This window comes from Mixophyes fleayi, chromosome 11 (genome assembly GCF_038048845.1).
Source record: "Mixophyes fleayi isolate aMixFle1 chromosome 11, aMixFle1.hap1, whole genome shotgun sequence".
NCBI lineage: Eukaryota > Metazoa > Chordata > Amphibia > Anura > Limnodynastidae > Mixophyes > Mixophyes fleayi.
The window spans coordinates 95741165-95767750 of NC_134412.1; the positions used below are offsets into that span (position 1 = coordinate 95741165).

Genomic DNA, 26586 nt, shown 5'->3' on the forward strand with positions numbered 1-26586 from the left:
TTCAGAACATGAAGTTATGACCAAAGGCTGCACTAAAAAATATTTTCGCATCAATGACATATGTATAATAACTACAATCAGCGGCTTCCTATAGCGATGGATGAGCATCTTGTTTCTCTGTACTGACAATCTGCTCCACTCTTCTTGTGTAAACTGCTCCAGGTCTCCCAGATATGAAGGGGTCTTCTCCCAACTGCTGTTCTCAGATCTCTCCTCAGGTGTTATATGGGATTTAGATCTGGACACATTGCTGCCGCTATAGAGCAGTCCAGAGTCTTGTCTTGAACCATTCCTGGGGGCTTTCTGAAGTGTGTTTGGGGTCATTGTCTGCTGGAAGACCCATGACCTTCAATGGAGACCCAGCTTTCTGACACTGGATTCAACACTAAGCTCCAAAATGTCTGGTAATCTCCAGATGTCGTGATGCCCAGTGCCAAATACAGAATAGCAACCCCAAAACATCAGAGAGCAAGAGAAGCTTTCAAAGAAAATGACATAGGAGGAGATTCAGTGATAACAGCTTTTTGGTAAAGCACAGATGTTATTTGGTCTCATTTGTCTACAGGACATTCCCAGAAGGAATTTGACTTGTTCTGGTGTGTTTTGGCAAATACCAGTCAGGCTTCGTATGTCTCTGTCACCAACCAGTGGGGCCTCTGCCATATAATCACCTTTCATTGATATGCAGACGGACGGCGCAAGTTGAAACGGTCGTACCTTGTGTCTGATGGTCGGCGTGAATCTGTTTGGCAGTTGATCAAGTTTCCTTCTCCACCAATCCATCATTCTTGTGCTGCAAAATCTAATAAAGTTCTTTCTGGGGAGGTTGGCTACAGTACCATGTGTCCTACTCTTCCTAATAACGTTGCGTACAGAGGAAGCGGGAACATCAAGGTCTCTGTAGCCAATTGTGGAAATCTCCAATCTTCTGTCTGACACCCTCAGACAATTCTCTGTATTTCATTCTTTTCTCCATGCTCATTGCAGTGCACAGGGACACAAAACAGGAGAAGGAGTTTCAAAGTGAAGGAGAAGCTTGAAATCGAATTATTTTTAACCATTTCTAAATGGTTTTTGTCCTGCCCGTTTAAGGCTTGCCGTGTGGAATATGCTATGACTTACAACACAAAAAGCAGATTTATTTTTTCATGTTTTCATTGGTTTACAGTGAAATAAATGAAAGATTTTTGTATCCACACAATCTCAACAATATCTGGAAGAAATGTTGCAGTATTAGGGAAAAAAAACTGCAAGGGTCCCAATTTTTTGGGCCACGACTGTATGGTCGCTGGAGAAAATCCATTGCCTGTTGTCACCTCTAGACAACCAGTAAATTTGCCCTCTGCTTTGGAGTATCCGGCAAAGACAACACCACTATCTTCTGGGTATATAATGTATAGGTAGTATATGGTGTTCTGGCTTGTACTGGCCTTCTCCTTTCTGGTGCTCCCATAGCCCTTGACAAACTCCTAAGAGGTTCTTTAGTTCATGATTTAATTTTTAATACCGACCTATGAAACCCCGGGGCAGCAGTGACGGGAGACATATGCCATTATCTCAGAGTCCATGCTCTACATATCGCTGTGTCACTTTGTACTGGAACACACTCATTAAGCAGAGAGGTTGTTGCACTGATCTCTGCTTTGTGGATACTTTGATGAAATGATAAGACAATATAAAGCCTTTGTTGTTCCCCAGTTCCCTCTCCCAGCAGCTTTAAGTATCATTACCAGATAATATATTCATAAATAATTCAGAAAGCAGTTAAAACAAGGATAATGTGAGCAGGACGGATAGATTGATAGTCTTAATTGTTTTATTTCCATAGTACCCTCAGCCGATTAACAGTTTCATTAACCAGATAGAACGTCAGGCTCGCCGGATGTGTATGCATTCCCACCACTTGTATGCAAACCTGCCCGTGTGTCACAGACACCAGATCGCCAGCTCTGCAGCCAACTTGGCCACATACAATGAGCAATAATGGTTGTGCACTTGTTGGTAGGAGGTCTTGTGCCATATGGTCAGCACTGACCACACACAGATGCTGTTTTGGTGATTGGTAGCAGGATTTACACACACGGCTTTAATCAACCTAATCAATGGTTGTATTTGCATTTCAGGCAAATGGATCGTTTGAACACTTTTGACAACTATTTTCTAAAATGTCAAAATCACTTCACATACGTTATTGTTAGACACAGTACATGCTTCTGTGTTATAGGATGCTCCATCCCATAATAAACCTGTTGGGGAACATTCCATGGATAACACCCAGGACATTTTTGTCTGCCAATGGCCTATGCCTATCATCCTCCTGTGTTTCACTTCTACCTCCAAGACTTCTTCTGTGCTACATCTAGACTCCGGAATACTCTACTTCTGCCAATCAGAATAACCTTCAAATCTTTTAGTGTATCCTGAAAACAAATCAGTAATTATTTTTCATTTCCTAAATACAATGGTAATATATCCCCATTCCCTAAGGGATATATCTACTACTAAACTATCACCTTTACCCATTGTCTACAACAGTCACATTGAATCATCCTGCCCAAGTTATTTCCTCAACGCACTTAATACTGTATGCACCGGTCACCGTTATATCTTACGCTGTATCAGACATGGCTGGTTCACTGTACATAACAAGCACTTCTACCTGTATTATCCCATTCCTCATCTCCTTCAGATTGTAAGCTCTAGCGATAAGGGCCATCACACCTTCTGTTTCATTGTTTGTGACGGAGTTGTTTATGATCAGTTGGATCAACATAAATATACTATAATAAAACGCTGGTATGGGCAATATATAAAAGATGATGATAATGAAGGTAGCTTACAGCACAAAGCATATCTAATGCTGTCACATTGCCCCTGCTACATACAATATGTTACACTATTAACAACGTATAAGATCTGGCGGATGGATATAACCTACAGGGAGTATTTCCTGTGTAGTATACGCTTGTGTATTGAAAAGTGGTATTTTAGCACAAGATTTGGCTAATAACAAGTGATCTTGCTCTATAACTACAAGGTCCGACTCAAGGGTTCTCCATTTTTAACTACATATATGTTTTTAATCAAATACGGTGGTGAAATGTCTGAAATGTTATTATGTGAAATTCCATTAAAAATCACGAGTATTGAAAAATCGTTTTTAACATTCAGTGGATTGGAGGGCCTCTCTCTTCTTTGTCATTTTTAATGATCATGTCTAATAGTTTAGTAATACTATTACTAGAACTTTTATTTATTCAGTCATGTTTATCTCTATAACTAAACCTTAATATACGCTCTGCTGATTGCAGTGAGCTGAAATCTTCTACTCAGAAGAGCCAACTATACAGCCTGACCACACATAACCTACATACTGACGGCTGCAGATCTATGGTCCACATATACATTTGTCCATATGAGTTACATACACTGCAGGGGCCACATACACTGCAGGGGCCACATGGGCAGCCCTGTCGCCTTCAAAAGGGCCACATATTTATCTTATTACTGAGATTAAGGGTAAACATTACAGATCAGTGTCTCTCTTTCATTAAATGTATTAACACATCAGCAGCATATTACACGCTATAACATTCTGACAATAACGTAGGAAGCCGCTGGGGCCGCAGGTTAAGGCTCGGAGGCCGTCTGATGCCCATCACTATGTTAGACCATATCCGGTGGTGGCTATAGTACCGCTCCTGACTTCCAGGTTACATAGAGTGTGACATTAAATAAACACAGAATGTTATGGTTTTTGTAGAACAGTAACATAATGAAATGTCGCAGGTTCACTTGTCTCTCGTCACAACCAGCTGACCTACCTCCAAATTATTGTCCTAATATAACATTTCTGCAGGTGGATAAGATGAAGGATGGCTGTAATATCTTAGTGGCAATAAGCCATTAGCCGAATATTATACAGTAGATCATTAGGGCGAGATGTACCATAGTCCCTGATCTTAGTTTACACAGCCTGTGTGATGTCGGGGTCTCTGTTTTTATAAAATAAAGACTGTAAAAGTGTAAAGACTGTTATACAGAAATACCTGGCTACAGCCAATTTGTTTCTACTTATTGAAAGAATAATAATAATGAAAAAATTGCAACAGTGTAACTACCAATTGCAAGGAGTGCATCAGCTTCGGGCCTCAGAAAATTATTTGATACTATATGTTGTAGTGGAGGAACTGACACTTATTCAGTAAAATGAGACAGCCAAGTGTTGAAGTGACTGGTCATAGGCAAACCGAGGGGGGGGGGGGGTTTCCTAGTGTCTGGAAACCCCCTTCCAAGCCTGGGGCATTGTATAATTTAGGTGGCTGGACCCTGCCCTCGCTTCACACAGCTCTGCTTGAAAAGGGAGAGCTGCGTGCACCTAACAGTAGTCCACGCAGTATTGCCCATGTATATTATAGGGATAGGAAGAGTTGGAGAGCAGCCAAGCACTGTCTAATATTATACCACGCCCCATGCATGCTGGTCACGTCCACTGGCAGCGTGGTGTGGAAACCCCCCTCTACAAATCCTGCGTTTGCTGGTGGGAGAGTAAGAACCAAAATACAAAAGAGGAAAACCAACACTCGCAGCCTCGATTGGGCCTTGGTTATACCATGACTGCTGCCTACCAAACAAGCTCACTGCTGCTAGATAGATACTCAGGTGAGCCAGCAAGGATTATTTCCCCAACAATGCCGACACAAATTGCATCAACATGAAAATTCTGATGCCCACCAAAGCGACAATGTGAAAATATATTTCACATTGTCATATATTTATGGCAGGTCCGACCATTGCCGCCTTAAACCCGGCAGTCGGACTTTCCAGCCATATTTGAGTCACTTCCAATGGACAGATATTTTATACAGTTGCAATTTTACATGTGCCGGACATAAAGCCTGTGGAGAATGTGGTATGCCTATGATATAGTAAGTCTATATTTTCACTTTGGTGGGCATCGGAATTTTCACGTCGATGTAACTGTGTCGGCATGATTGTTGGGAAAAAATGATTACCACCAGGGACGGACATAAGGCTATTGAGAAGACTCCTACTTTAAATAAATGTACATTGGAGGGATAGAAGCCTGGACATGGTGGGTGGATTATATATATATATATTTTACAGCAGAGTAACACTTGTCACTGATTGCACTGTGAGAATTTAGCATCACACAAACCATTTCTTTCATCCAGCTTGTATCAATTAACGTTCGTATTAAGACATGAAAGAGATCACAATCTTTGTGCCCTGTGTCTTGTTCATAGCACAGAGTTTTCTGAAGACTTAAATCACTCATTTTCCTCAAGAACCGTGTGCATGAGAAAATGTAAAGCGTTTGTAGTGCTGGTTTGATTGAAGTAAGATCTGGAGAATGAGGGCTATGCATAAGTGTCAGGATAACAGAATACAGCCGTCACATCTTGTGCTGTGCAGAACAGTCACAGCACCGTATAATAGCACGCAGCCTCGGTGTGACATTTTCTCCTGTTTGTGTTAAATGTCCTTTTAAAGTTGCAGCAATAGCGATGTTATTCTTTTAGTCCCCTACGCAGCCACAATTCTCCGGCTTCTCCATCCCCACCATTGTGTTCATTTCTAAATTATACCACGGTATTGCGGTGTGCCTACATCGCCAGCCATGAAAGACCTGCATAATTAAATCCAGATTATTGAAATATTCTACTGAATGCGACGCGGTCTCTCTCTGGAGAAACTGAATGTTTTTTCCCCCCTTTTGTGGCATTTTGTGAGGCACAAAAGAAATGAGAGGGATGTAATGATATGCTAACCGCATACAAAAGCTTTCAATTTTCTCTTATTCTCTTGGTTCAATGGAGCCACCATAGAGCGTGGTGAGTCGCAAAGCATTCTGGGAAGGAACGGTCATAGCTCTCGCTGCATTCGTAGAAGGGTCTCGGCTGCAGATTGAATTTTTAATTATCTGTTTGTGGAGGCCGCAGGGATTATGGAGTCGGCTGTTGGGAGCAGATACACATAAGTAAATGTTTCTGTAAAATCTCTTGCTGGTTCAGTGATAAGACAGGAGTCAGACTGCCAGAATGAAAGAGCCACAGGAAAATAGGAGGTTTTAGTCTTTTTTTTTTATTTCCCCCCAGTAAGATGAAAGGCACATGTACGATAAGTAGCTTGTACGAGGAGGGAATGTAAATATGAGAGAGTTACCTGCAGACTAGGATTGGCCAATGAATTTACCATTGGATCCTTCAGTGAGGCTGGGGCCCCTGAAGAATGTTCACGATGGAAAACTGCAACTTGCAGTCTGTTGTATTACATATAATTGAACTTTACATATAGGGGCATATTTAATAAAGCATGATAGTGCTTTTAACGGATGATTTAGGTCCCACAGTGTCCTCCGCAAATTTATTAAGGGGGCATCGCAGCAGATATCATGGATATCTGCTGCTTTGCACTCCTCTTCGTTTTTGGGAGCAGTCACCATTCAACAGAATGGTGACTGCTCCTGGCCGCAATCTAACAAGTCCCGAAAAAACATTTTTTCGGGAACTTGTCATGTTAATGTACCAGCTGCAGCTGGCGTACATCATCCTAATTGAAGAAATCTAATGCTGTCAGCTCTGCTCCGGAGAGCAGAGCTGGACAGCGCATGTGTGGAGGGATCACATGATCCCTCCCTGTCACTCAGCGCTCTCTCTGCAACGATAGTTGCAGAGACAGAGAGAGGATCTGTGTGCGCATGCGCAATTGAAGAGTAAGGAGAAGACCCGAAGACAGCGCTTCCGAAGAGGCAGGTAAGTATGATTTTTTTTTTCCACAGAAACAGCAGATTATCGGGACTGCTGTTTCTGTACTCCGGTTTTGATAAATTTGAGAAATGAATCAATACTTATCCGTCCGATAAGGATTGATAACCATTTCTCTATTTTAACGTTAAATGATAAATGTGCCCCCATAGACTTATCATGGTGAAGTACAGATCAAAACATTATCAAACAATCACTGAAGACAAACACACCTAGCTATAAGCAGCAGTCACACAACGCAATTCCCTCTCTATGTAACAAAGAATACATAACAGCCTTAGGAAGTTCCCACATTCCTTTTTTGTTTCAACTTACACCATACATGCCAACCTCCACTCCAGGATCAGGTCAGATGACAAATGCAGGAGGGGGTGTGGTAATGTCATGCATCACGATATGCCCACCTCTGCTATGCAATGCACGACACTGCATAGTGGGGGGCGGGGCCTGATTATGGGAATTGCGTAATTAAACCCCACCTCCGCCTGGAGGGTGCCTACTTGTCTGGGAGCTCCCCCTGAAATTCTGGGCTCTCCCGTAATCTCTGGAGTAGGCAAGTATGATTTATCCATGAACGCTCCTAACAAACCTCCCTCTAAGCGCAAGGGACCATGAGATGCGCTTAACTTTAAATATGGCCGCATTATTGTACTAATGCGCAGTATTTTTACATTCCACAAGTAGAGTTTACGTCCAGATCCTAAAATCGGGACCACAAGGCACAAAAGTGACAGAAGTACATTTTTAGATTTGAAAGTTTTAGCTCAGAAACCATTATTGACTTTAAACTGCGGGATAATGAAGATACAATGTAAAAGGGGGAGTTCTGTGACCCAGTAATTCTCCACAGCACAGACCAATCCAATGTACAGATAATGTCAAACTATCAGCATTGAAAGCATCTGACACAAGAAGTATAAATTCTTACCTTGGAGTACGTGGCCCCGTTCAGGACCTCGCCATTTCTCATCCAGATAATGGTCGCTGCCGGCTTAGCGTTGTCTGCGTGACAGGTTAAATTCAGGGGGTCTCCAGAGCGGAGATTTATTATTGGACCACCGATAATTACCGGATCATCAGGGGGAACTGTTGATAAAACACAGAGGAAACATCTCATGTGAGCACAGTACTTTATCAAGCTGCGGAAATATTTAATTAAATTAATCACTATTTAATAAACATGAAACCTATTCCTGATGTGCAGTGATGAAAGTACAGTAAGTGAACCCTCAGCCATAGTCCTATAGTAATGTATCTGGTAGTCCGGGTGCTCTTAAGAAATGCGGCTGTTTAGGACCAGGCAGTCTAATATATTCTGCAGAGCATCTCCTATTCAGTGTATGCAGTATGTCTAGGAATGCTGGCAACAGAGCAACAGTCTGCAGATCTCTAGAGGTTTGTTAAATAATAATCTAATTACATAGCTGACCTTGTTTTACTTTGTTAATTAGAACTAAAAAAAAAATCTATTCTAGAAATTGGGAAAAAGAAAGCAGTGGGTTTAGTATTGAGACTTTCGGGCGGTATGAATCAAGGACAACACATCTAGATATAACAATCTCCTCTTACAGGTAACTTGTTATAAAACCCTTTGTGATACACCATCTACATCCAATGCCGGGACTTCAATGATTAGAATGGTACAGAGTACAATATACTTTACACTTTAAGCAGAGATTAGGTTTTAAAACTTTCAATTATTCATAAAATGTTTTAAGTATCATTTTATAACGATTATTATGCTGTGCAATTGCAATTTCATTATTAATTGTGTACATTTATAAAATAAAGTGGTTACATTTTGCAGGAATTGTTAGTTTAGAAGTATTTCAATACATAATAAAAACTGAATCATGAAACAAATAACACAAGTAATATAATATGCAGGATGACAAGTATTGCTTTGTAGTGGCATAAATTATTTTTTTATTAAAATGATGCAACTTTCAACACACGATCAGCTCTTCCCCATGTTTCCATGACCCACCCACCAGGAAAAGGAGCAGAGGACAGGGACCATTTTACATAGACCAAGGGGTTCATGTTGTTAGATAAGCTGATGCCATGTATGAGGTTAACCTCACACCTTCTCTGCAGGATATATATGGAATTACAAAAAACAACATTTTATTGGGCAACAGCGCAGACCATACAATAAATTATAAGGTTACAGCAAATATTAACTCATTAATTCCTTGCTTACTGCCTCTTCCAAGATTGCCTGGAGTCAGTGCTGTTAATGACAATGGGTGCCAGGAAAGGTATTTGATTTCTGGCAAACTGACTGCGTTCTCTTGGAGCGCTCTGTGCTACAATGTGGTACTTCCTGTGACATCACTGCAGTGACAATTGTGTCACACGGGGCTTCCCCCAGCAGAGGGCAGTATCAGTCCAGGGCAGACCTCAGACCAGTTTCTCCATCATGGTCCTATTAGATCCATGTAAACTCTGTAGTATTATCACATCCAGTTTACACCGAATCATTTGGTGTTGCCAAAAAGGGAGGCTGAAAAAACAGGATCTGAGAAAGGTAAAAATTAAACAAAGAAAAAAAATATATAAACTGATATCTACAACCTTTCATACTTCCCATCAGGAACACATAGAGGGGAGGTATGAAAAGAGGAGGTGGGCGTGTTGTGACACCATTCATGTCACCAAGTGGGTGGGACAAGGTGTATGATGATGCTAATGACAGAGGGGCGGGGCTTGATGTCCACCTTGCAGACAGTAAGCACTTACAGGAGCACTGCCTGCTCTATTGGGTGTGCGGGCTTAATGACCATCTGTGTCCTAGTACACAGCTGGTCATTAAGCCTATTAATTTACCTAAAAATTTAATCTGTTATGTGGTCCAAGTGGGTAAAAATTACAAACAGAATCCCAAGAGTTGATAGTTACAGTTTGAGATATGACGCCCTACATAGCAGTACACACCCCTGAGCAGGGACACTCCCTCCCTCACTTACATGTGCTGCCTTTATGGACAAGTATTCTGTAGTTACATAGTACAATGCTACAGGGTCTTTATTTCAATTAGATATGCTATATTAGAAATGATTGTAGACAGGAAGAGGTTTACTCTAAGATTACCTGAAATGAGTGAACATGACTTGGGGGGTGGCGGGAGATACGTCACCCCTACAGCCATCAGGCTGACGTTGGTACTAATGGACTTGATATATGCATTATGTACATACACCCTAGAGCAGGGGTGTCCAACCTTTTAGCTTCCCATGGCCACATTGGAAGACGACGAGTTGGTTTGGGCCGCACATAAGATCACTAACGATAGCTGATCATCCAAAAAACCATAGAAAACATAGTTATATATAACTATCACTTTTTTTTCAAATCGCCCTGTTCAAAAAATACTCTATAGTATAATAACTAGAATCAATTTTTGTATTTATTGATATTGCATCAAAACAAGTGCATTTAAGCCAGGCATTGTATATCAGGGTGCCCTGACCAGGCCTGTGGTACCTGACATATACACCACTGTGACCCCAAATTGTCACCTGTTTTGATAACTAACATAGTTGTGTAATTAAGGGATAACAACTTCTACTTGTATTATTAATGGGGCATTATATATTATTCTCTTTGGTCCATTATAAGTATGTAGCAGGGAGATAAGGTCCATGATGCTTCAGGACCAGGTGACTTATTATTTCAAGGGACGCTGACAAGTGAATAAAAGAAATCCCCCTTAACTTACCTTTTAATCGGCTTGTTCTCCTGTCCTCCTCTCTTCTTTTCTCCAATTCTGTGCTGCTGATTGTTATTCTCGCGCGGGTGTCTCCTCTGTGCTGCGCTCTGCAATGGACATTCACTGCGGGCACCGCACGGAGGAGGAGACAAGGGAGGGAGCCGGAGTACCAGCTGACGTGACCGCAAGGTGAGTATTTTCTTTTCTTTTTTTTTTGCAGGATTTTTTTTTTCCCATTAACAGCGCTGCCCCCTTGCCACAACCAAAACTCCTTCTGGGCCACATTTACAGGCGTGCTGGGCACAACCCTGCCCTAGAGGTTAACATGAGAGCTCATATCAACTTATTGGGAAAAGCACTGGGCTGCTTGCAGATCAATTTGCACATATGAACCATGGTTAGACTATGTAAGAAAAAAACCCAAAAACATTAACACCCACAGGTGAGCAGCCTAAAATTAAGGTATTCAAACTCACTGCCACATAAGCCCCTTTGTTTTCCCACCTGTGTGTATAAAATAATTTAATCTACTGAAGTAGGTAATTCACCACTTAATGGTTTCTAAAATGTAATGTATGAAACGATAAGTGAAAAGTGCTCCTACCAACCAAAGAGGTGTTATACAGGAGGCCGACACATGGTCTATAAGGTGACAAAATAATGTTAGTAACTGTGTTTTGTATTTAACATTAAAATATATTAGCAAATCCTGATTTTATCTGTGCAATGACCAAACTCCCTATGATAGCCAATGTGCCCTGTTGTCCTGAATCCAATTAACTTTACTGTAGTTATATGTTACTTCTGGTAAAGACATTACATACATAAAAGTTGAAAAACTGATAGCAGCTTTTTATGGGTAAAATAACATTATTTCCAGATTGGTGATTGACTTGTATTGTTCCTTTTCACATATTCAACACAGTTTGGTAAAACCTCCAATCCTCACGCTGCAAATGGCTCTAGAGCACTAACCAGGCTGTTTCTGCTGTCGGAATCCTAAACCCATTTATGCTCCAATTACAGCAGATTTTGTTACTGAACTGATTAATATCTTTACTTCCTGACAAATGATGATAACATTGAGGGGGGGGGGGTGTAATATTTTGCTGTAATAAATCTAGTAATTTTTCATTTTTGTGATAGTTGTGCATATATAAATGCAAATATGCAGCAAAATTAAATTGTATGTGGATGACATCCAGTTATTGAGGACACTAGCATTACTAATAAATATTAGATCCACTTAGTAACATTTCCTACTCCAGCCGCCTTCCTTTACTGTTACGCGTCTAGGCTACAGAGTATGCTGGCGCTATGTAGATGAATATTTATCATAATAGACTTTTTATGGCTGATTGTGAACTTTGTGACCCACCACTAGGTGGCAGAAGGATTATTGCTGTACTGACCTTGCACAGCAGCGAGAGCAGAAACTTCCTACACTGCAATTAATACCTTTTCCCTCTCAGCACAAAATTACTCTTTAATCTCCACAATGTCACAAACAGATGTCTCTGTGCATTTTCTCATTTGTATGTGAATTGATGAATATTGCGCTTACATTATCTTGTTATCTTTAAATGATAAAACAGTACGAGACGGAGGTGCCAAGGCAAAGTGATTTTTTTTAATCTGTTTTTTTTTTGTTCCTTTTAAGCGCGCGGCTATTAACAGTGAGAAATTGTATTCTTTGTAACACTTGCAGTGATTTGTTATACAATGTGCTGCTGTATTTGTCATCTCTATTTACATAATTGCATTTTGTCATAAAAGCAGAGAAAAGACACATGTCAGATTTCATTTGGATTTCCAGTGAACGGAAACAAAAAACAAAGCAAATTGAATTAATTTCTAAATTGCCCCAACGGGGGAGAGAAAGTGTTTTCCATGATACCACACACACGGGTGCTTATACCAGTCTGATCGGTGCCCTGTGGACCATACCATGAGCCCTGACTGCACTAGACGTTACAGTAAGACACGGTACACTTAGCCGTCATGGAAGCAGCGTTCGTGTGTATTACACCTTACTCATGTCCGTCAGAGTGGAAGGGGGTGGAAGATTCAGCTAAGTCTAAAAATATAATTATTGATTCTAACATGACAGTGTTGACTGATAATTGTTCATAGAAACACAATGCTCTGTTCTCCTATACTAGAATATCGTGCTACTCTTTGTATAAGTTCCCCTTATAATAAAGTTCCCTTTGTCTATCTTTTGTTACAGCTCCATTCACCGTAGAGATCAAAGATCCCACAGAAGAAATTGTCAGGTTCTGACAATACACAAAGGCCTTATCTAGAGTGACATTATTAAAAACTTAGCGACAAAGAAAACATAAAATAAAGTTATTATAAATCCATTTCTATGCTGTTCTAGACGTGGCCTCTATGTAAGTACAGCCCTAGAGTTGCATTTTAGAAGTTGGTTTTTGTGAAGTAAAGCCTGGAATGATCTGAAGCACTAAGGAACCGCCTGTCATTCTTCTTATCGCTGGGCCACATCCTATTCAAAAGTAACCACAATGCAAAGTTTCATTATTTGCAGAGTGCGGGCAAAATGCAGACAGCGCTGCTACTTCTTTCTGTGTAAGTCAGCATTGAGCAACATGCGGCCCCTCCGAGCCTTCACCGGCGGCCCCCCCGAGCCTTGCAACTTTATTGTCCAATGTGTGACTCTTTCTCTCACTATATGGATTGTAGGAAGTTATTACTGAGATTGCGGGTGACGTGTGGCCCTTTTGAAGGTTAGAGGGTGGCCCCTGATAGGCAACCCGATACCCATCATTGGTGTGTGTTTAACCGGTGAACCCCAAAGGTGACATTGAGAGTATGTGAAAATCCGGCCAATCATTTCCTCCCTTTCATCGGAGGGAAATGAAGAGCAAAGGTTTTCTGTGTTATTATGTCTGCCTGTGACATGCCGCAGATTATTATCCTTTTTGTTAGGCGCCACAAGGCTTCCGCAGCGCCGTACACAGTACAAACAGTAGACTATATTGTTCTGTACTGTTATACCCTGTAAACAAAAAGTACCAATACTTCAGAAACTCCAGTCAGGCTGATGCAATAAACACGGAGCAGAAGAACAGGTAAGGAGACAGGATGTAAGCTCGCATGAGCAGGGCCCTCTTCCCTTCTAAGGGAGGGTTGAAAGACCAGGCACAAGAGGAGCCAGTTGAAACAATGGGAGAGAGGGGAGAAAGAGCGTGTCACGGGCACTAGGAGTCTTTGGTAAGTCCATCAGCTGGTGGTATCCTGGGCAGAGTAATATAGCTGGTACTATGGTCCTCTGGTAGCAGGGTGACAACGGAACAGGAGAATCAGCAGATGGTGAGAGAATGCGCAAGGAAAGTCTATGACTAGCAGCAACTGGTAATGACTTAGATGTATGTACACGAGGAACCAGATGGACAAGTAAACGTGAGGAGAGTCAGTGGTCTGCGTCAACAAGTTGTACCACTGCTATATATATGTGAGGAGGGGCATGAGGAGATGAATGTAATGCAGAGGATACACGGGGCACACGGAACTTGATCCCACGATGATATCCACAATACAATGACAAGCGCTGCTAGAAGTATACAGTTATTAAAGTCACTATAGAGATCCAGGTAATAGGAAACAAAGTCAATAAGTAACAATAGCTTCAGTAGATAGAAGACTCCGGAGATGAACACAACACAGTCCAGACGGATATGCAATACAATAGCAAAGTCAATGGAAAGTATGCATACCGCGGTTCAGGAGAGCAGGCTGTCAAGGAGACGTGCAGGGATGGCTGAACGCCGGCAGGAGGAGAGACCACTGGAGGATGGAAGCGGTAATCAGGTTGGTGCAGTGCACGGAAGGTAACCGGTAGTCACCGGAGCAATACTCAGGAAGCAGTAGTAAGTAAAACTGGAAACATGATGAACACGGGAGAGTAGAGGTGGTCTGGAATCCAGCAGAAGTAGCAGATAGGAATCAGCTGAGTGCAGGCACGATGAACACAGGAGAGTTAAAGTGGTCAGGAAACCACAATCGTAGTAGACAGGAATCAGCTGGAGCTGAATACACGAGGAAACACAGGAACACCTTCAGAGGCTCATGGGGAATGAGACTCCAAGATCAGGCAACCAGGTAATGATCACAGGTGGTTTAAATAGGGATGGTTGCCTGATCATCCAATCAATTAAAAGCAACAGGTACTGAAGGTTTCATAAGGGCTGCACATGCGCAGACCCTCAGGATGGCGGACGGCCACAGTTCCTGAACACAGGAGAAATGGCACTCACAGTCCGGTGAGTGACAGTGCGGAGGAGATGGGAGTTAAGTAGATGGTTGGTAGGCTTTGAGAAAGAGGCGAGTTTTGAGTGCACGTTTGAAGGAGCACAGAGTAGGAGAGAGGCGGATGGAGCGAGGGAGGTCATTCCAGTGAAGGGGGGCTGCACGGGAAAAGTCCTGGATTCTGGAATGGGAAGAGGTGATCAGAGTGGAGGAGAGGCGGCGGTCATTTGCCGAGCGCAGGGAGCGGGTGGGAGTGTGAATGGAGAGGAGGTTGGAGATATAAGGGGCAGTAGAGTGGGAGAGAGTCTTGTAAGTGGTGGTGAGGAGTTTGAAAAGAATTCTGTAGAGGAAGGGGAGCCAGTGTAGGGCAAGGCAGAGAGGGAAGGCAGAGGAGGAGCGGCGTGAGAGGTAGATGAGTCTTGCGGCCGCATTGAGTATAGAGCAGAGGGGGGAGAGACGGGAGTGGGGGAGGCCAGTGAGGAGGAGGTTACAATAATCGAGGTGGGAGATGATGAGTGCGTGGATGATGGTTTTGGTGGCATCTTGAGAGAGGAAGGGACATATGCGGGCGATGTTGCGTAGTTGGAAGCGACAGGCTTGGGCGAGGGAATGAATGTGGGGGGCCAAAGAGAGAGGAGTCAAGAGTGACACCCAAGCAGCGGAGTTGGGTGACAGAGAGAGGGTAGTGCTTACACATAACAAGTTCATTGTAACAGCTGCAGTAAACAGGTTACAACACCACCATCTTCCTATCAGGAATAACGGGTATTATTTTACTACTTATGGAACATACTTCTTACCTGTCCTGCATTCATAAGCAATAGCAATCACACATATTTAGCAGAAATTGTATTGTAAAGGCACGTTTCCCAACTGGGAGCGTTTTGCATGCTTTGAATACAAAAGTCATTTTGGCTTTTATACTGCAGTCAATAAGTCTCCTGTCTGAGTTGTACAAAGCAAATATAAATGCTGTATATATTAAATACAATGATTTGCCTCGACTCTCCTCTTTTACAACCACGTGTGAGGAGAATAAACAGGTCGTAAGGTTAATAACAAATAAACTAACAGCCAGATTCACAACTTAATGTAACGCGTTTCTCAGCATTCAGAGGCTCTAACCAGCTGACCAAAACGCGTTGTACTTGTATTATACATTTCAGTAACTCTGGTGTTGGGACGAAGGAATAGTTTGGATAGCGGTTAGGTCATAATATTAGTATACTCACAGGGCATGCTGACTATGAGGTCAGGTAAGTAATGTATGTAGTATTGGAGAAATGGTAGATAGAATCTGATTTTTTTTGGTGAAATGTGATTTTAGAAACTGGCTTTGTGCTAGCGCCTGAAGATCACTGTCTCTCTCTCACCCTACTTCTGTCCCATGGGTGTGGGGGGATAGCACCCAAACACCAACTGAACTGGCATTATTATCAGAGATGGTGCTCAGACTACTACAAAGGTCCATCATCGCTCTATTAATGATGTGGTGACTGGTCTACTAGAGAGAGAGACTCGCAGGTTGTTAGTGGTCCTCAAGGAAAGATGGGGAATTAAACATTTGAAAATATCATTACGCATTTTATTAAAACGACTTTACAAATTACTTAATAGGCATTTAATTAAGAAATTGCAAGTGGATATCTGTTTATGAGAATGTTATATATCCTTTCTCGTGAGCAGAACATATCTCAGAAAGCGTAACATAGAAAAATAATGAAAACAGCACAAATAGCTGGTAAAAAAAACATCAATAAAGTAAATTGTTCTTTTTAATAACACATCCTGGATTCTACCTTTTTAAATCTACGGAGTCAGCTAGTTACAATGTTGTTATTAAGGTTGTACATAACCTAATATTGCCTTTTTTCTCCCTCAGGATTACAATTTGCATTTATACAGCTGGTATTAAAAACCGTGATCATCTATTTTCCTTGAATTATGGTGAAAGTGCAAAAAATGATCATTTGCCACGTTCTCCACCAATAGAACCGGTCGGTCGGATTCATTACACATTGACCTAAACACTCATTTCTCATACTAAATGTTCCATCGGTCACATTACCCCTGCTTCTAGAGGAAGGATGATAAATACCCGGCGTGGAGGGCAGGAAAAGGCTGAAAACATTGCTCATAATATAACTGAACTATCTAAAGTGGCATTTGTCATGTCACTTGGACCAAGATCCACAGAGGAGGGGTGACCTGCTCATTATACTGTAGGGAGTTCCTGTTAGCCTATTATGAGGCGGAGCGGTAGCCTGATATTTATAAATAGAAGGATAGCAGAGGTCACAATTTAATGTGTATGATCTATGTGTGACCTGTGTAGACTTCCGCACGTCGAGGTTTGCGTCTGTTTTGCACATTTTGAATGCTGCAGTGTTTCAATGCTGGCACTAAATGGTTGATAGGATAGTGTATGATTCTCTCTTTCTGCAGTGCTTGGGGGGATAACTCACGCAACACAGGGAGAACATATCAGAAGGTAAACACTAGATCAGGGGTGTCCAACCTTTTAGCTTCCCTGGGCCACATTGGAAGACGACGAGTTGGTTTGGGCCGCACATAAGATACACTAACAATAACGATAGCTGATCATCCACAAAACCATAGAAAACATAGTTAACATATTAAACTTACTTGGAAATGAAGTTAGTAAGAGTTAGGAAACCTGTTGCAGAATCATGATTAAAGCAGTAGTCCCATTACCAGCTACAATTTAACTTACCTGCATCTGCCCCTTAATGGGGTTCGGGGAATTAAATGCCAAAAACTTTTTTTCCCCTCTCTTTCTGCACCCATGAATCATTTTTTTTATTGACCAGTTTGAAATGGTCACCGATATAGGAGCATCAGGAGGACTAATAGATATCTACAGAGATTTAAAGATAGGGTGGCAGTAAAAATGGCTCATGGAGCAGCCTCCGATGAGGGTAACAGTGGGTGATATTTTCACCCTACTCAGCACTGCACATTTAAAATGGTTTATTGCATTTTTAATATTTTAATCTCTTGATATTTATATTAGATACATACAGAGAATACAGCTAGTTTATAATTGCATGGTGCAGAAAGTCCAAATTCAGAGTAACAACAATAAGATACTGGATAATCTTTCACTGCTGCTGATAGTTCGCGTGGGTGACTCCTCTGTGCTGCGCTATGCAATGGATGTCGGGTGTGATGACGTCACCCCCGACATTCACTGCGAGCGCCACACGGAGGAGGAGACCAGGGAGGGAGCCGGAGCGCCAGCTGGCGTGACCGCAAGGTAAGTATTTTCTTTTTTTGCAGGATTTTTTTTTTCCAGCGCTGCCCCCCCCTGCCACAACCAAAACTCCTGCTGGGCCACATTTCCAGGCATGCTGGGCCGCGGGTTGGACAACCATGCACTAAATAGATGCAATAGGAATACTGATGATTCAATATCAGTAATCCTCCCAGAAAACCCAGCCTATCCCTTCCAGTCACTGTCCCGGAGGAGCAGACCTCCGTCTTTAGAAGTGCTTGATTTATAGACCTGTCACGAGATGCAGCTATTTGGGGCATTGCAATGTAGGGGATGGGGCCACGATGACACAATCACATCACCAGAGGGGTATCACCACGCCTCTACCAAAATCTTGTTATAGGGCCTAGCGATGTACTGCTCCGACCCTGATAAGGAACCAGACAAAAATAAATAAATGAAGCAAAGATGTCAGAGCTGTAATACATGGCGGCTCTAGACAATTGTAACACATAGGAAACAAAGATCCATTTACTTAGCAACCATCCCGTCTGTTTCACTACCGTCAATGCCTCACCAGTCTGCTACAGTTAATGGGTAACCTACAAGTTATAGTCACTATAGGGTACAAAGTGGTCACTTGCCTGAGTACCATAGGTGATATATTGTACATACTATACTACGTACAGTCATGGAAACACTCCTGGGGGTAAATGTATCAAACTGAGAGTTACTGGTGGGTGTGAAAAGTGAAGATGTTGCCTATAGCAACCAACCAGATTCTAGCTGTCATTTATTTACTACATTCTACAAAATAACTAGAATCTGATTGGTTGCTATAGGCAACATCTTCACTTTTCAAACCTGCTGGAAACTCGCAGCTGGATACATTTACCCCAGTAGTCTGAATGGCATGAAAGTGATAAATGAGAGAGACTGACAATATGTAATAGTCTAATCTTCTGTACTTACACATGACCGTTCCATCATCTTTGTCCCCAACAGCACAATTTTCAATATAACATATGTTCTAAATATACAACAGTGGGCGAGTGTGTTACTCACACCACTGCAGGGTACATTAGCCTCACTAGGTAATACATCTTATCATTACATTGTTAGTGGTGAAGAGATTTGGTTATGAAGTGCAATAACTAGTGCAACAGATACTTAAATTTACAACATGTACAACCAGTCGGTCATTTTGGAAGCTATATTGAACATTTAAATGTGAGTTTAAAATCAAACAATGTCTATTAATGCACTGCCCACACGTAACCTGACTTTCCGAAATCTCACTTGTTAAAAAGTAAAGTGCGATTAAAAAAAGTCCCCCCCACCTCCTACAACCACAATTGTAAATGGCAAAAGCATAACACAGCTAGTTAGTGGTACTGTCTAATTGTACAATGTGCTTTTATTAACTAGGAAACTGCATATCTGAGACTTGGGCTCCTTCACGGCTCTGGAATGATGCAAGAGAGGGAACCCGCCACCATCCTACAACTGAAAAGGTAAAATAAAAGGATGGAAGAAACACCATGCTGACTTGGTTTAGGTTAGTACAACAACTTCTCTTCCACCAGTAGCTTTACCTGTCTTATAATGGTTATACTGTGATCCACTCGTGGAATACTTCTACCTGCATTATAACAGGTGTGAAGTCCCCCCATTATATAAGTATTTCTGACTGTTATTATACACTATACTTTACACAGGAGTTAGTGGCTTTTAGCCAGAAATGAAAGCTTCATAAATAAATAGAAATAAGCATGGTAGTGTCCCTGACTCTCTAACACGATGCAGAGATGGCAGGTAGAGAACAGCGGACTCCGACCTCACATCTCATGCAGAACCGGATCCTCCTGATGTGCTCCTGCTCCATGACAGTACAGTGACACGCAGGCTTTATGAAGATGGTGAGCATGACAGATAGGCAGCAGCAAATCACCGGCAGAATAGAAAACACACAGTGACAACAAGAGAGAACTTTCTTAATGAACAGAATATGTCATGCACAGAAAAGCGAGTGCATTTCTGGGAGAAAACTGCTGAATTCGGCCTCCACTATTTTGCTAGCTCACTACAGCGTCTTAAGAATTGAAAACTATTTTTAAGGTGTTGACTAAAAATAAACATCATGAAAAACGGTTATAATGCAAACAATAAAATGTTATTTCTTATGTTCTTCTGCCCTTATTGTAGTAAAAAGCAGATGACTGGAGCCAGCAAACGACAATGGTTTGCAGAGTTCCACTTTGGAATACTTCTGCCCTGTGGCAGCATCAGAACTGAAGCGTTCTCGTGTGGCGGGGAAGAGCGTTGTACTAGAATACATCATTAGCGATTTACAGCTACATAACTTTATATCATTCCTGTTTGGCAGCAGCAAAACAGTAACTGGCATCAGTAGCACAGCAATAGGGGCTGACATTCTGGTTGTGCCCAAGAGGTATAAGGAGCCACCATCCCGTACGTCCGCTCTGTGTACCTGTGACTATGGAGTGCCAGGCCTACCTTCCAGGAAAGGATTAAAATCATCCCTGGCCACTGGATGTGTGGACTTGGAATAGGGCCCAGTGAGCCCGGTCATTTCCTGGTGTCTCTGCCATGAATATTGAGGCTAATCAGGATAATTATCAAAATACTATCTTTCCTTCATCAAAATAGGTAAAGCAGAAGTTAAGTATAATGACAAAATTAACGCTCATATTTCAGGGTCCTGCTATCTGTCACCAAAGGGGAGCAATCAAACCTTCAAAACACTAAAACTCCTCCTCATCATCAGCTTTATATAGCGCCACTAATTCCACAGCGTTGTACAGAGAACTCACTCACATCAGTCCCTGCTCCATTGGGGCTAACAGTCTAAATTCCCTAATAGTGTGTGTGTATAAGGTCAATTTTTAATAGCAGCCACTTAACATACTAGTATGTTTTTGGCGTGTGGGAGGAAACCGAAGCACCGAGAGGAAACCCACGCAAACACAGGAAGAACATATTAGAAAGAATCATATAAGCACAATCCATGTTCAGTATATAGTATATTCCTTATGGGAAATGATTAAAGGTTAAATGTTTATGAAGAATCGGTATACATTGGCATTTTTATTCAATAAGCATTGTGTATTTTTGTCATATTAAACCCCATTCAATAACGTTCCGTCTTTTGTGTTCTTATAATTACAAAAGCTTGTTTTCTAACTAATTAATGTATAACACTACCTATATGCAGGGAAGTGTTAGTAGTGTAAACCAAACTCTGATTAAATTAGATTGTGTTTGTGATAACTTAGGGTATCTTCAGTTACTGCCTATGAGTATTAGCTTTTAAACTAAATCTTAGCACTGGCAGCACTTTAATAGCGCCTATGAATTAAAGTCAGATTGGGCATGACCACTTGGGCTGGGTACACACTACCTACAGAAAACCTCTCCTGATGTGATATCTTTAACGATTTTACCAAGGACTGAAGCTCCCGATCAGCACGCCAATTCATGTGTACACACTGTACACGTTTTACGCGATTTATCTTCAGATCTGTGATCTTTATGGGTCCTAACCATTGCAGGAAATGACGGACTCTCACACTCCTTAAACATCTATGGACACTGCAGGTTGTGAGTGCATATGCACTGCAGAATTGTAACGACATTGCTGAATGAGATTTTTAGTCCATTTATATAATGAAGTCTAATGATACGATAAGCTTTGGAAAGACAATAGTTCATCATTGGAGCGTACACACTAATGTGATATCTGTCCGAACAGCCGATAGGCTGGGTACACACTACAGTTTTTTCACCCGATTAAGTGATATAGGTGGATACCTAGAATGTCTATGACATAACTGAATGAGTGACATTATTTTATTTTTCCTGCCGGACCCGTACCAACCTCTGGGTTATAAATTCGTCATCCCCCATCCTCATTGGTGGATAATGTGGAGGGGTGGGGGGGTAATTATGGAACATCTTTCTGTCCAGCACAACCCTCCCCTACCGTTTCTCACCTTGTAGGGGGGCAGGGGATGGCAGGCTGTGTGGTCATGTCATCATACACGTCATGCTGCGCTACTGCGTGTCCAGGATATTTTGGGAGCACTGCATAGTGCGGTCACAATGCACCACCAGGCTCCTAGTCACCAAGGCTCACATCACAGAGACCGACATCCCCTCCTCTAAAAGGTAAGAGATGATAGGAGAGGGGAGTAATGTAAATGGTCAGGGGATGAATGAATGGAGAGGGTTAAGGATGGGAAATTAATTGCATGTGTGTATTAATAAGGGGAAGGGCATTACGGGGGGGGGGGGGGGGGGGTGATGGGGATTTTTAGAAGTGGCAAGGGAGGATGTATTACTGGGTTGGTGGAGGAGTGAACTGGGGGGGGCTGAGAGGGGGCAACACGAATTAAGGTGCGATCTCTATTTACTGTTGGCGGTGAGCTTGGCACTTTGTGCGTATCCACCTTTCATAAGATACTGTGCGCCTCGCTGGTACATGGTCCCATACTCCCCTCCCCCTCGTCTATTGCTTAGACTTGGAAGATTGTTACCAATTACCTAATGTATTTGTTTAAAGAAAAGGCGTCATTTCTTTAGGATACACAAGGGAAAATATTACTGTTCAGTTAATCTTTATATTTCTTCTCCCCTTTTCTTCTTATATTAGTAATCAGTAACAACCAAGCAGGAAAAAAAAAACAAAAAACAATGAAAATATAAAATGTATCAAAAGACCCCCCACCCCAGAAATGAAAATACATTAACACAAGATACAGTAAAGAGCAAGATGTTTCAGTTAACATACCTTGTTATTATCAAGACAATAATAAGCCAAAACTCTGCAACAACATTCTGATCATGACATGCTACAAAAACAATACAATAACGATTATAATAGACAACAATGAAGGTACTAAAGCCAAAGAAACAACTTATATTATGGAAATATATCATCCTCCCCTTGTGGCAATGCCATCCTCCACGTCATAGCCGTGCACCCTCTGGCAGGCTGAGCTTCACCTAGGGTGCCTAGTTCCGTAACTCTAGCCCTATCACCGTACGTTCCCTCTGTCTACACAACACACAGCCTCAATGTTATTTTGTTTGGGTTCCTTCAGAGAGATTGTATGAGTAGGAGAGTGTGTTATTATATACACTATATATCATTATCTCTTTATTACCCGCTTATGAAATGAGCACTGAGCCAATTTCCTGCCACCACCAAATGGTACCACAACGTACCTTTGAAATGAGGTGTTATTACGGGCACAATATTTTGTTCAGCGTGTGCAACCGGCGGGTGGAAAACAGGAAATAGAAAAGTAAATCAATAAATACTGACAGTGCATTGCAGCAATGCATAATTCATGTCACCGTATGTAGGTAAAGCTTTATATTCTGGGCTTGTGGAGAGCCCCCGCAATTTGTAATCATACCGAGGGAGGGGTGAGCCACCTCACTGTGATTAATGCAGAGATTAAAAATCTAGGTGGGATTTGAAGGGAAGCAGGGGGCACACTTATCCTTAGAGTCCCTAAAGGCAAAAATGAATAATGGATTCCAATATATTCTTGTTATAAACTTATTTTTTCAGGATAAACTCACTGGTAGAGGCCTCTGGGACCATCTTATATGGTCATCTCATTTTCCTCCCCACAGGTCACAGCAGAAAGTTTTATTTATTGCGATTAAACTCCAGAAGGGAGGGGAGAAGGGGCAGCAGCGCTGAGGTATTATTAACTCCATCATTCACTAAGGTATGTATCTCGCATCCACACCTGCAATTCAGAGGAAGCTATTGGGATAGGATTTGCTCAGATGAGATGCATTTTATGCCTTTTCCACATTGCAGCCGAATAAAAGTCTCTATAGTACACACAGTTTCCCTCTCACCAGCCCATTACTGCTCTATAAATCAGATTTTGTACAAAGGTGAATAGAAAGTCCAGTGCAGTCACAGTGAATACTGACGCATATGGGAGGGGTTGTGTATTTTAATAAACTTTTTGTTAAAGATAAATTAAAATGGTCAAATCAATCAGAGTTGCTGATAAATTGTTTTCCCTACGTACGATACAATTGTAATTGGACGAGACTAGGGGTTACGTCACCACTGTTGCAGTCGTGTAAGTGCTTTGTAGCGGAAAGTTGTAACTGCATCGCTTGTTGTATTAATATCACGGTTATATACGAAGCTGTACCAATATTCATTTATACCCCATTCATACTGCACCAAAAACCGGGGTTTTTGCCGGGGCAAGCCCAGACGACCCGGGTCAAGGTGCAGTATGAATGGTCCCAGATCTAATTCCTGGGCTAATTCCCGGGTCTGCCCCCGAGAAGTCTGCACTATCAATGGTGCGACCCAGGTTTATCAACCCGGGCCTCACCAGACACAATGTTAAAGTAAAAGAAAAACAAAAATACATCACAAGAGGAGCCAATCAGAGCTCCTCATGTGATGTTGCCATGGAGACCCCGGGCAGACCCGTGTTCAGTATCAATGCACTCTACCTGGGATTTTGACTCTGGGGGAGCCTCTGCCCCCCGGCAATATCCCCGGTTCATATACCTGGGCGGCAGTGTGAAAGCGGTATTACTGAGTCTTTGTCCAGATTCAACATTACCTTGGGATGGATAAACATTCTCTATTGCCTCTCACTATTCTACATTGTACTTGGTTACTACGTAATTCTCATTGTCTGTGCTACATTCACTAGCTCTTATCCTAAAATAAACATTGTAACAATGACCATTGTTCTTGTATGACCTGTGTACCCGAGACTGGGATAGGGTCATAAATTATATTAATGCCAACATCAGTGTATAAATTGTACTGCTCTGACCAATGGAAGGCAGAGTATCCCCGTCACACTCTTGTGCTAGGCTAGCCACGCAGGCTAATCTTGGTGATATTTTTGTTCTGCTCATTTGTCCCTTTTTCCTGCATCTGATTATTAGTGTAAAATCTGTTTTTAGGTATGTGATCTCCTTGCATCTTAATAAATAGTTATTGTGCTTTGGAACCACAATGATCGAATTGGACACTTAGTCTCTTATACTTTAAATGTTGTTATGTGTTTCTGAAGTTTATTGGTGTGTGGGGACGGGCTGAAAGCTTTTTTAGATCCCAGATGAAGTAAGCAAGTTAAAGGATGAAATGTGTCGATTTCAAGAAAAACAAACCCTGCCAACAATGCTAACCAACCCTCCGCCCCCATCCACAGAAACCTGGGACACCTGGACTTGACTAGATTTTAGCCGACACGGTGATAGCTAAAGGTTGCCAACCCCTGATCTACCCTAATGAAATGCTCTCTAACAAGCAATAAGCTACAGAATATAAGATTCACTATCTAAGCCCTACACCACACACAGCTATTTCTGCAAAACAGCTTAAAACCAGGCAGGACACCGTGTCCTTTTTCTTTTTTTTCCCAATAAAACAAAGACATAAATAAAATAGGACAACACAGCGAAATATTGCAGCATCTCATCTGACACACGACTGGTTTCTATTAGAAATTCCTAATCTGTTTTGTGTAATAACATAATACAATATAATAAGATTTGTTTTTCAAATGTTTCTTTTACCTAATAATAGAATATATTTAATATAATCTTGATGTAAAGTCTCCTTTGCTGTTACAATAAAATCCTATTGAGGGTCTCTTAGGGGTAAAGTTTATTTTAGGCAAGAGGCAGCGGGTCATATCTTGCGGGGGATAGTTAAGTATTATCTCTCTGGCCAATCCCACTGTACTCGGTGGGAGTGCAGCTGTGTCACTAATGATTTTACTTCTAATATGTAATTTGTAATCCAGTTAGATGAGGAAGCGGGGGACTGGCACTAGCCTACCTGGAGGGTCGAAAAGCTCACTCTGATACCAGCAAGAAAAGAGACAAGTTTATTATGAGTTTAGAGGCTGGATGAACGTAATGCTCCTCTACAAACAGCGGGCAGCTAACTCTCTTATACTGAATCATAGATCTCCATCTGCCTGCACCTGTCCGTCGTGTAAAGTGGTAACACTACATCCTAGGTCTATGTGCATGACCACTCAAACCACAAGGTGGGTTCTATAAAGAGCTACTAGCAACATTTATAAAGGCACAAGAGGTATTATCCGGGACTTACAAAAACCCCTCTGATCTGGAAATATAGTATATTTAGGCATGGTGCAGAATATTGCATATTACATTTAAAAATGGCCCTTGACTTTCCCCACACTGTCCGCAATTCCCCTCCACGTTAATGGTTTAGCAGAGCTCCTCACAGTGACTGCAGAGAGGACATGTCAGTAGCAAATATTTACTTTATTTTATTCTGTCTTTTAGAACATTCTGGATAATGGATATCTGGGATTCCCACAGATGAGATAAGGTGACTATTGGGAAGGAGAATATTTTTTCAGCAGACTTCCTGACTTTCTGACTATGGTAAGTTTGACATATATTTTAGGGTTTTCACCTTTCACTAAGGCCAGTAAATGGGCATGTTGTGCTATGGCAGACAGGATATCCTTGTGCAGTGAACAGGACACAATGTAGCCAAAATATAAATACGTGCGACA

The 26586-nt window shown here is 41.7% G+C and overlaps 1 protein-coding gene and 1 long non-coding RNA gene across 4 annotated transcripts in view; one reads left to right on the plus strand and one right to left on the minus strand.

The window, feature by feature from the left end:
• Positions 1-26586, minus strand: part of KIRREL3 (kirre like nephrin family adhesion molecule 3) — a 541498-nt gene that overhangs the window by 106385 nt on the left and 408527 nt on the right. For all 3 annotated transcript variants that reach the window (XM_075190473.1, XM_075190474.1, XM_075190475.1), the window contains exon 5: positions 7717-7874. In XM_075190473.1, the coding sequence (XP_075046574.1) occupies positions 7717-7874 (158 nt within the window). The remainder of the gene's footprint in view (positions 1-7716; positions 7875-26586) is intronic.
• LOC142107220 (uncharacterized) lies at positions 5888-19532 on the plus strand. The gene is made up of 3 exons (XR_012679908.1): positions 5888-6001; positions 8294-8359; positions 19436-19532. It is a non-coding gene; the product is annotated as an uncharacterized LOC142107220 (long non-coding RNA).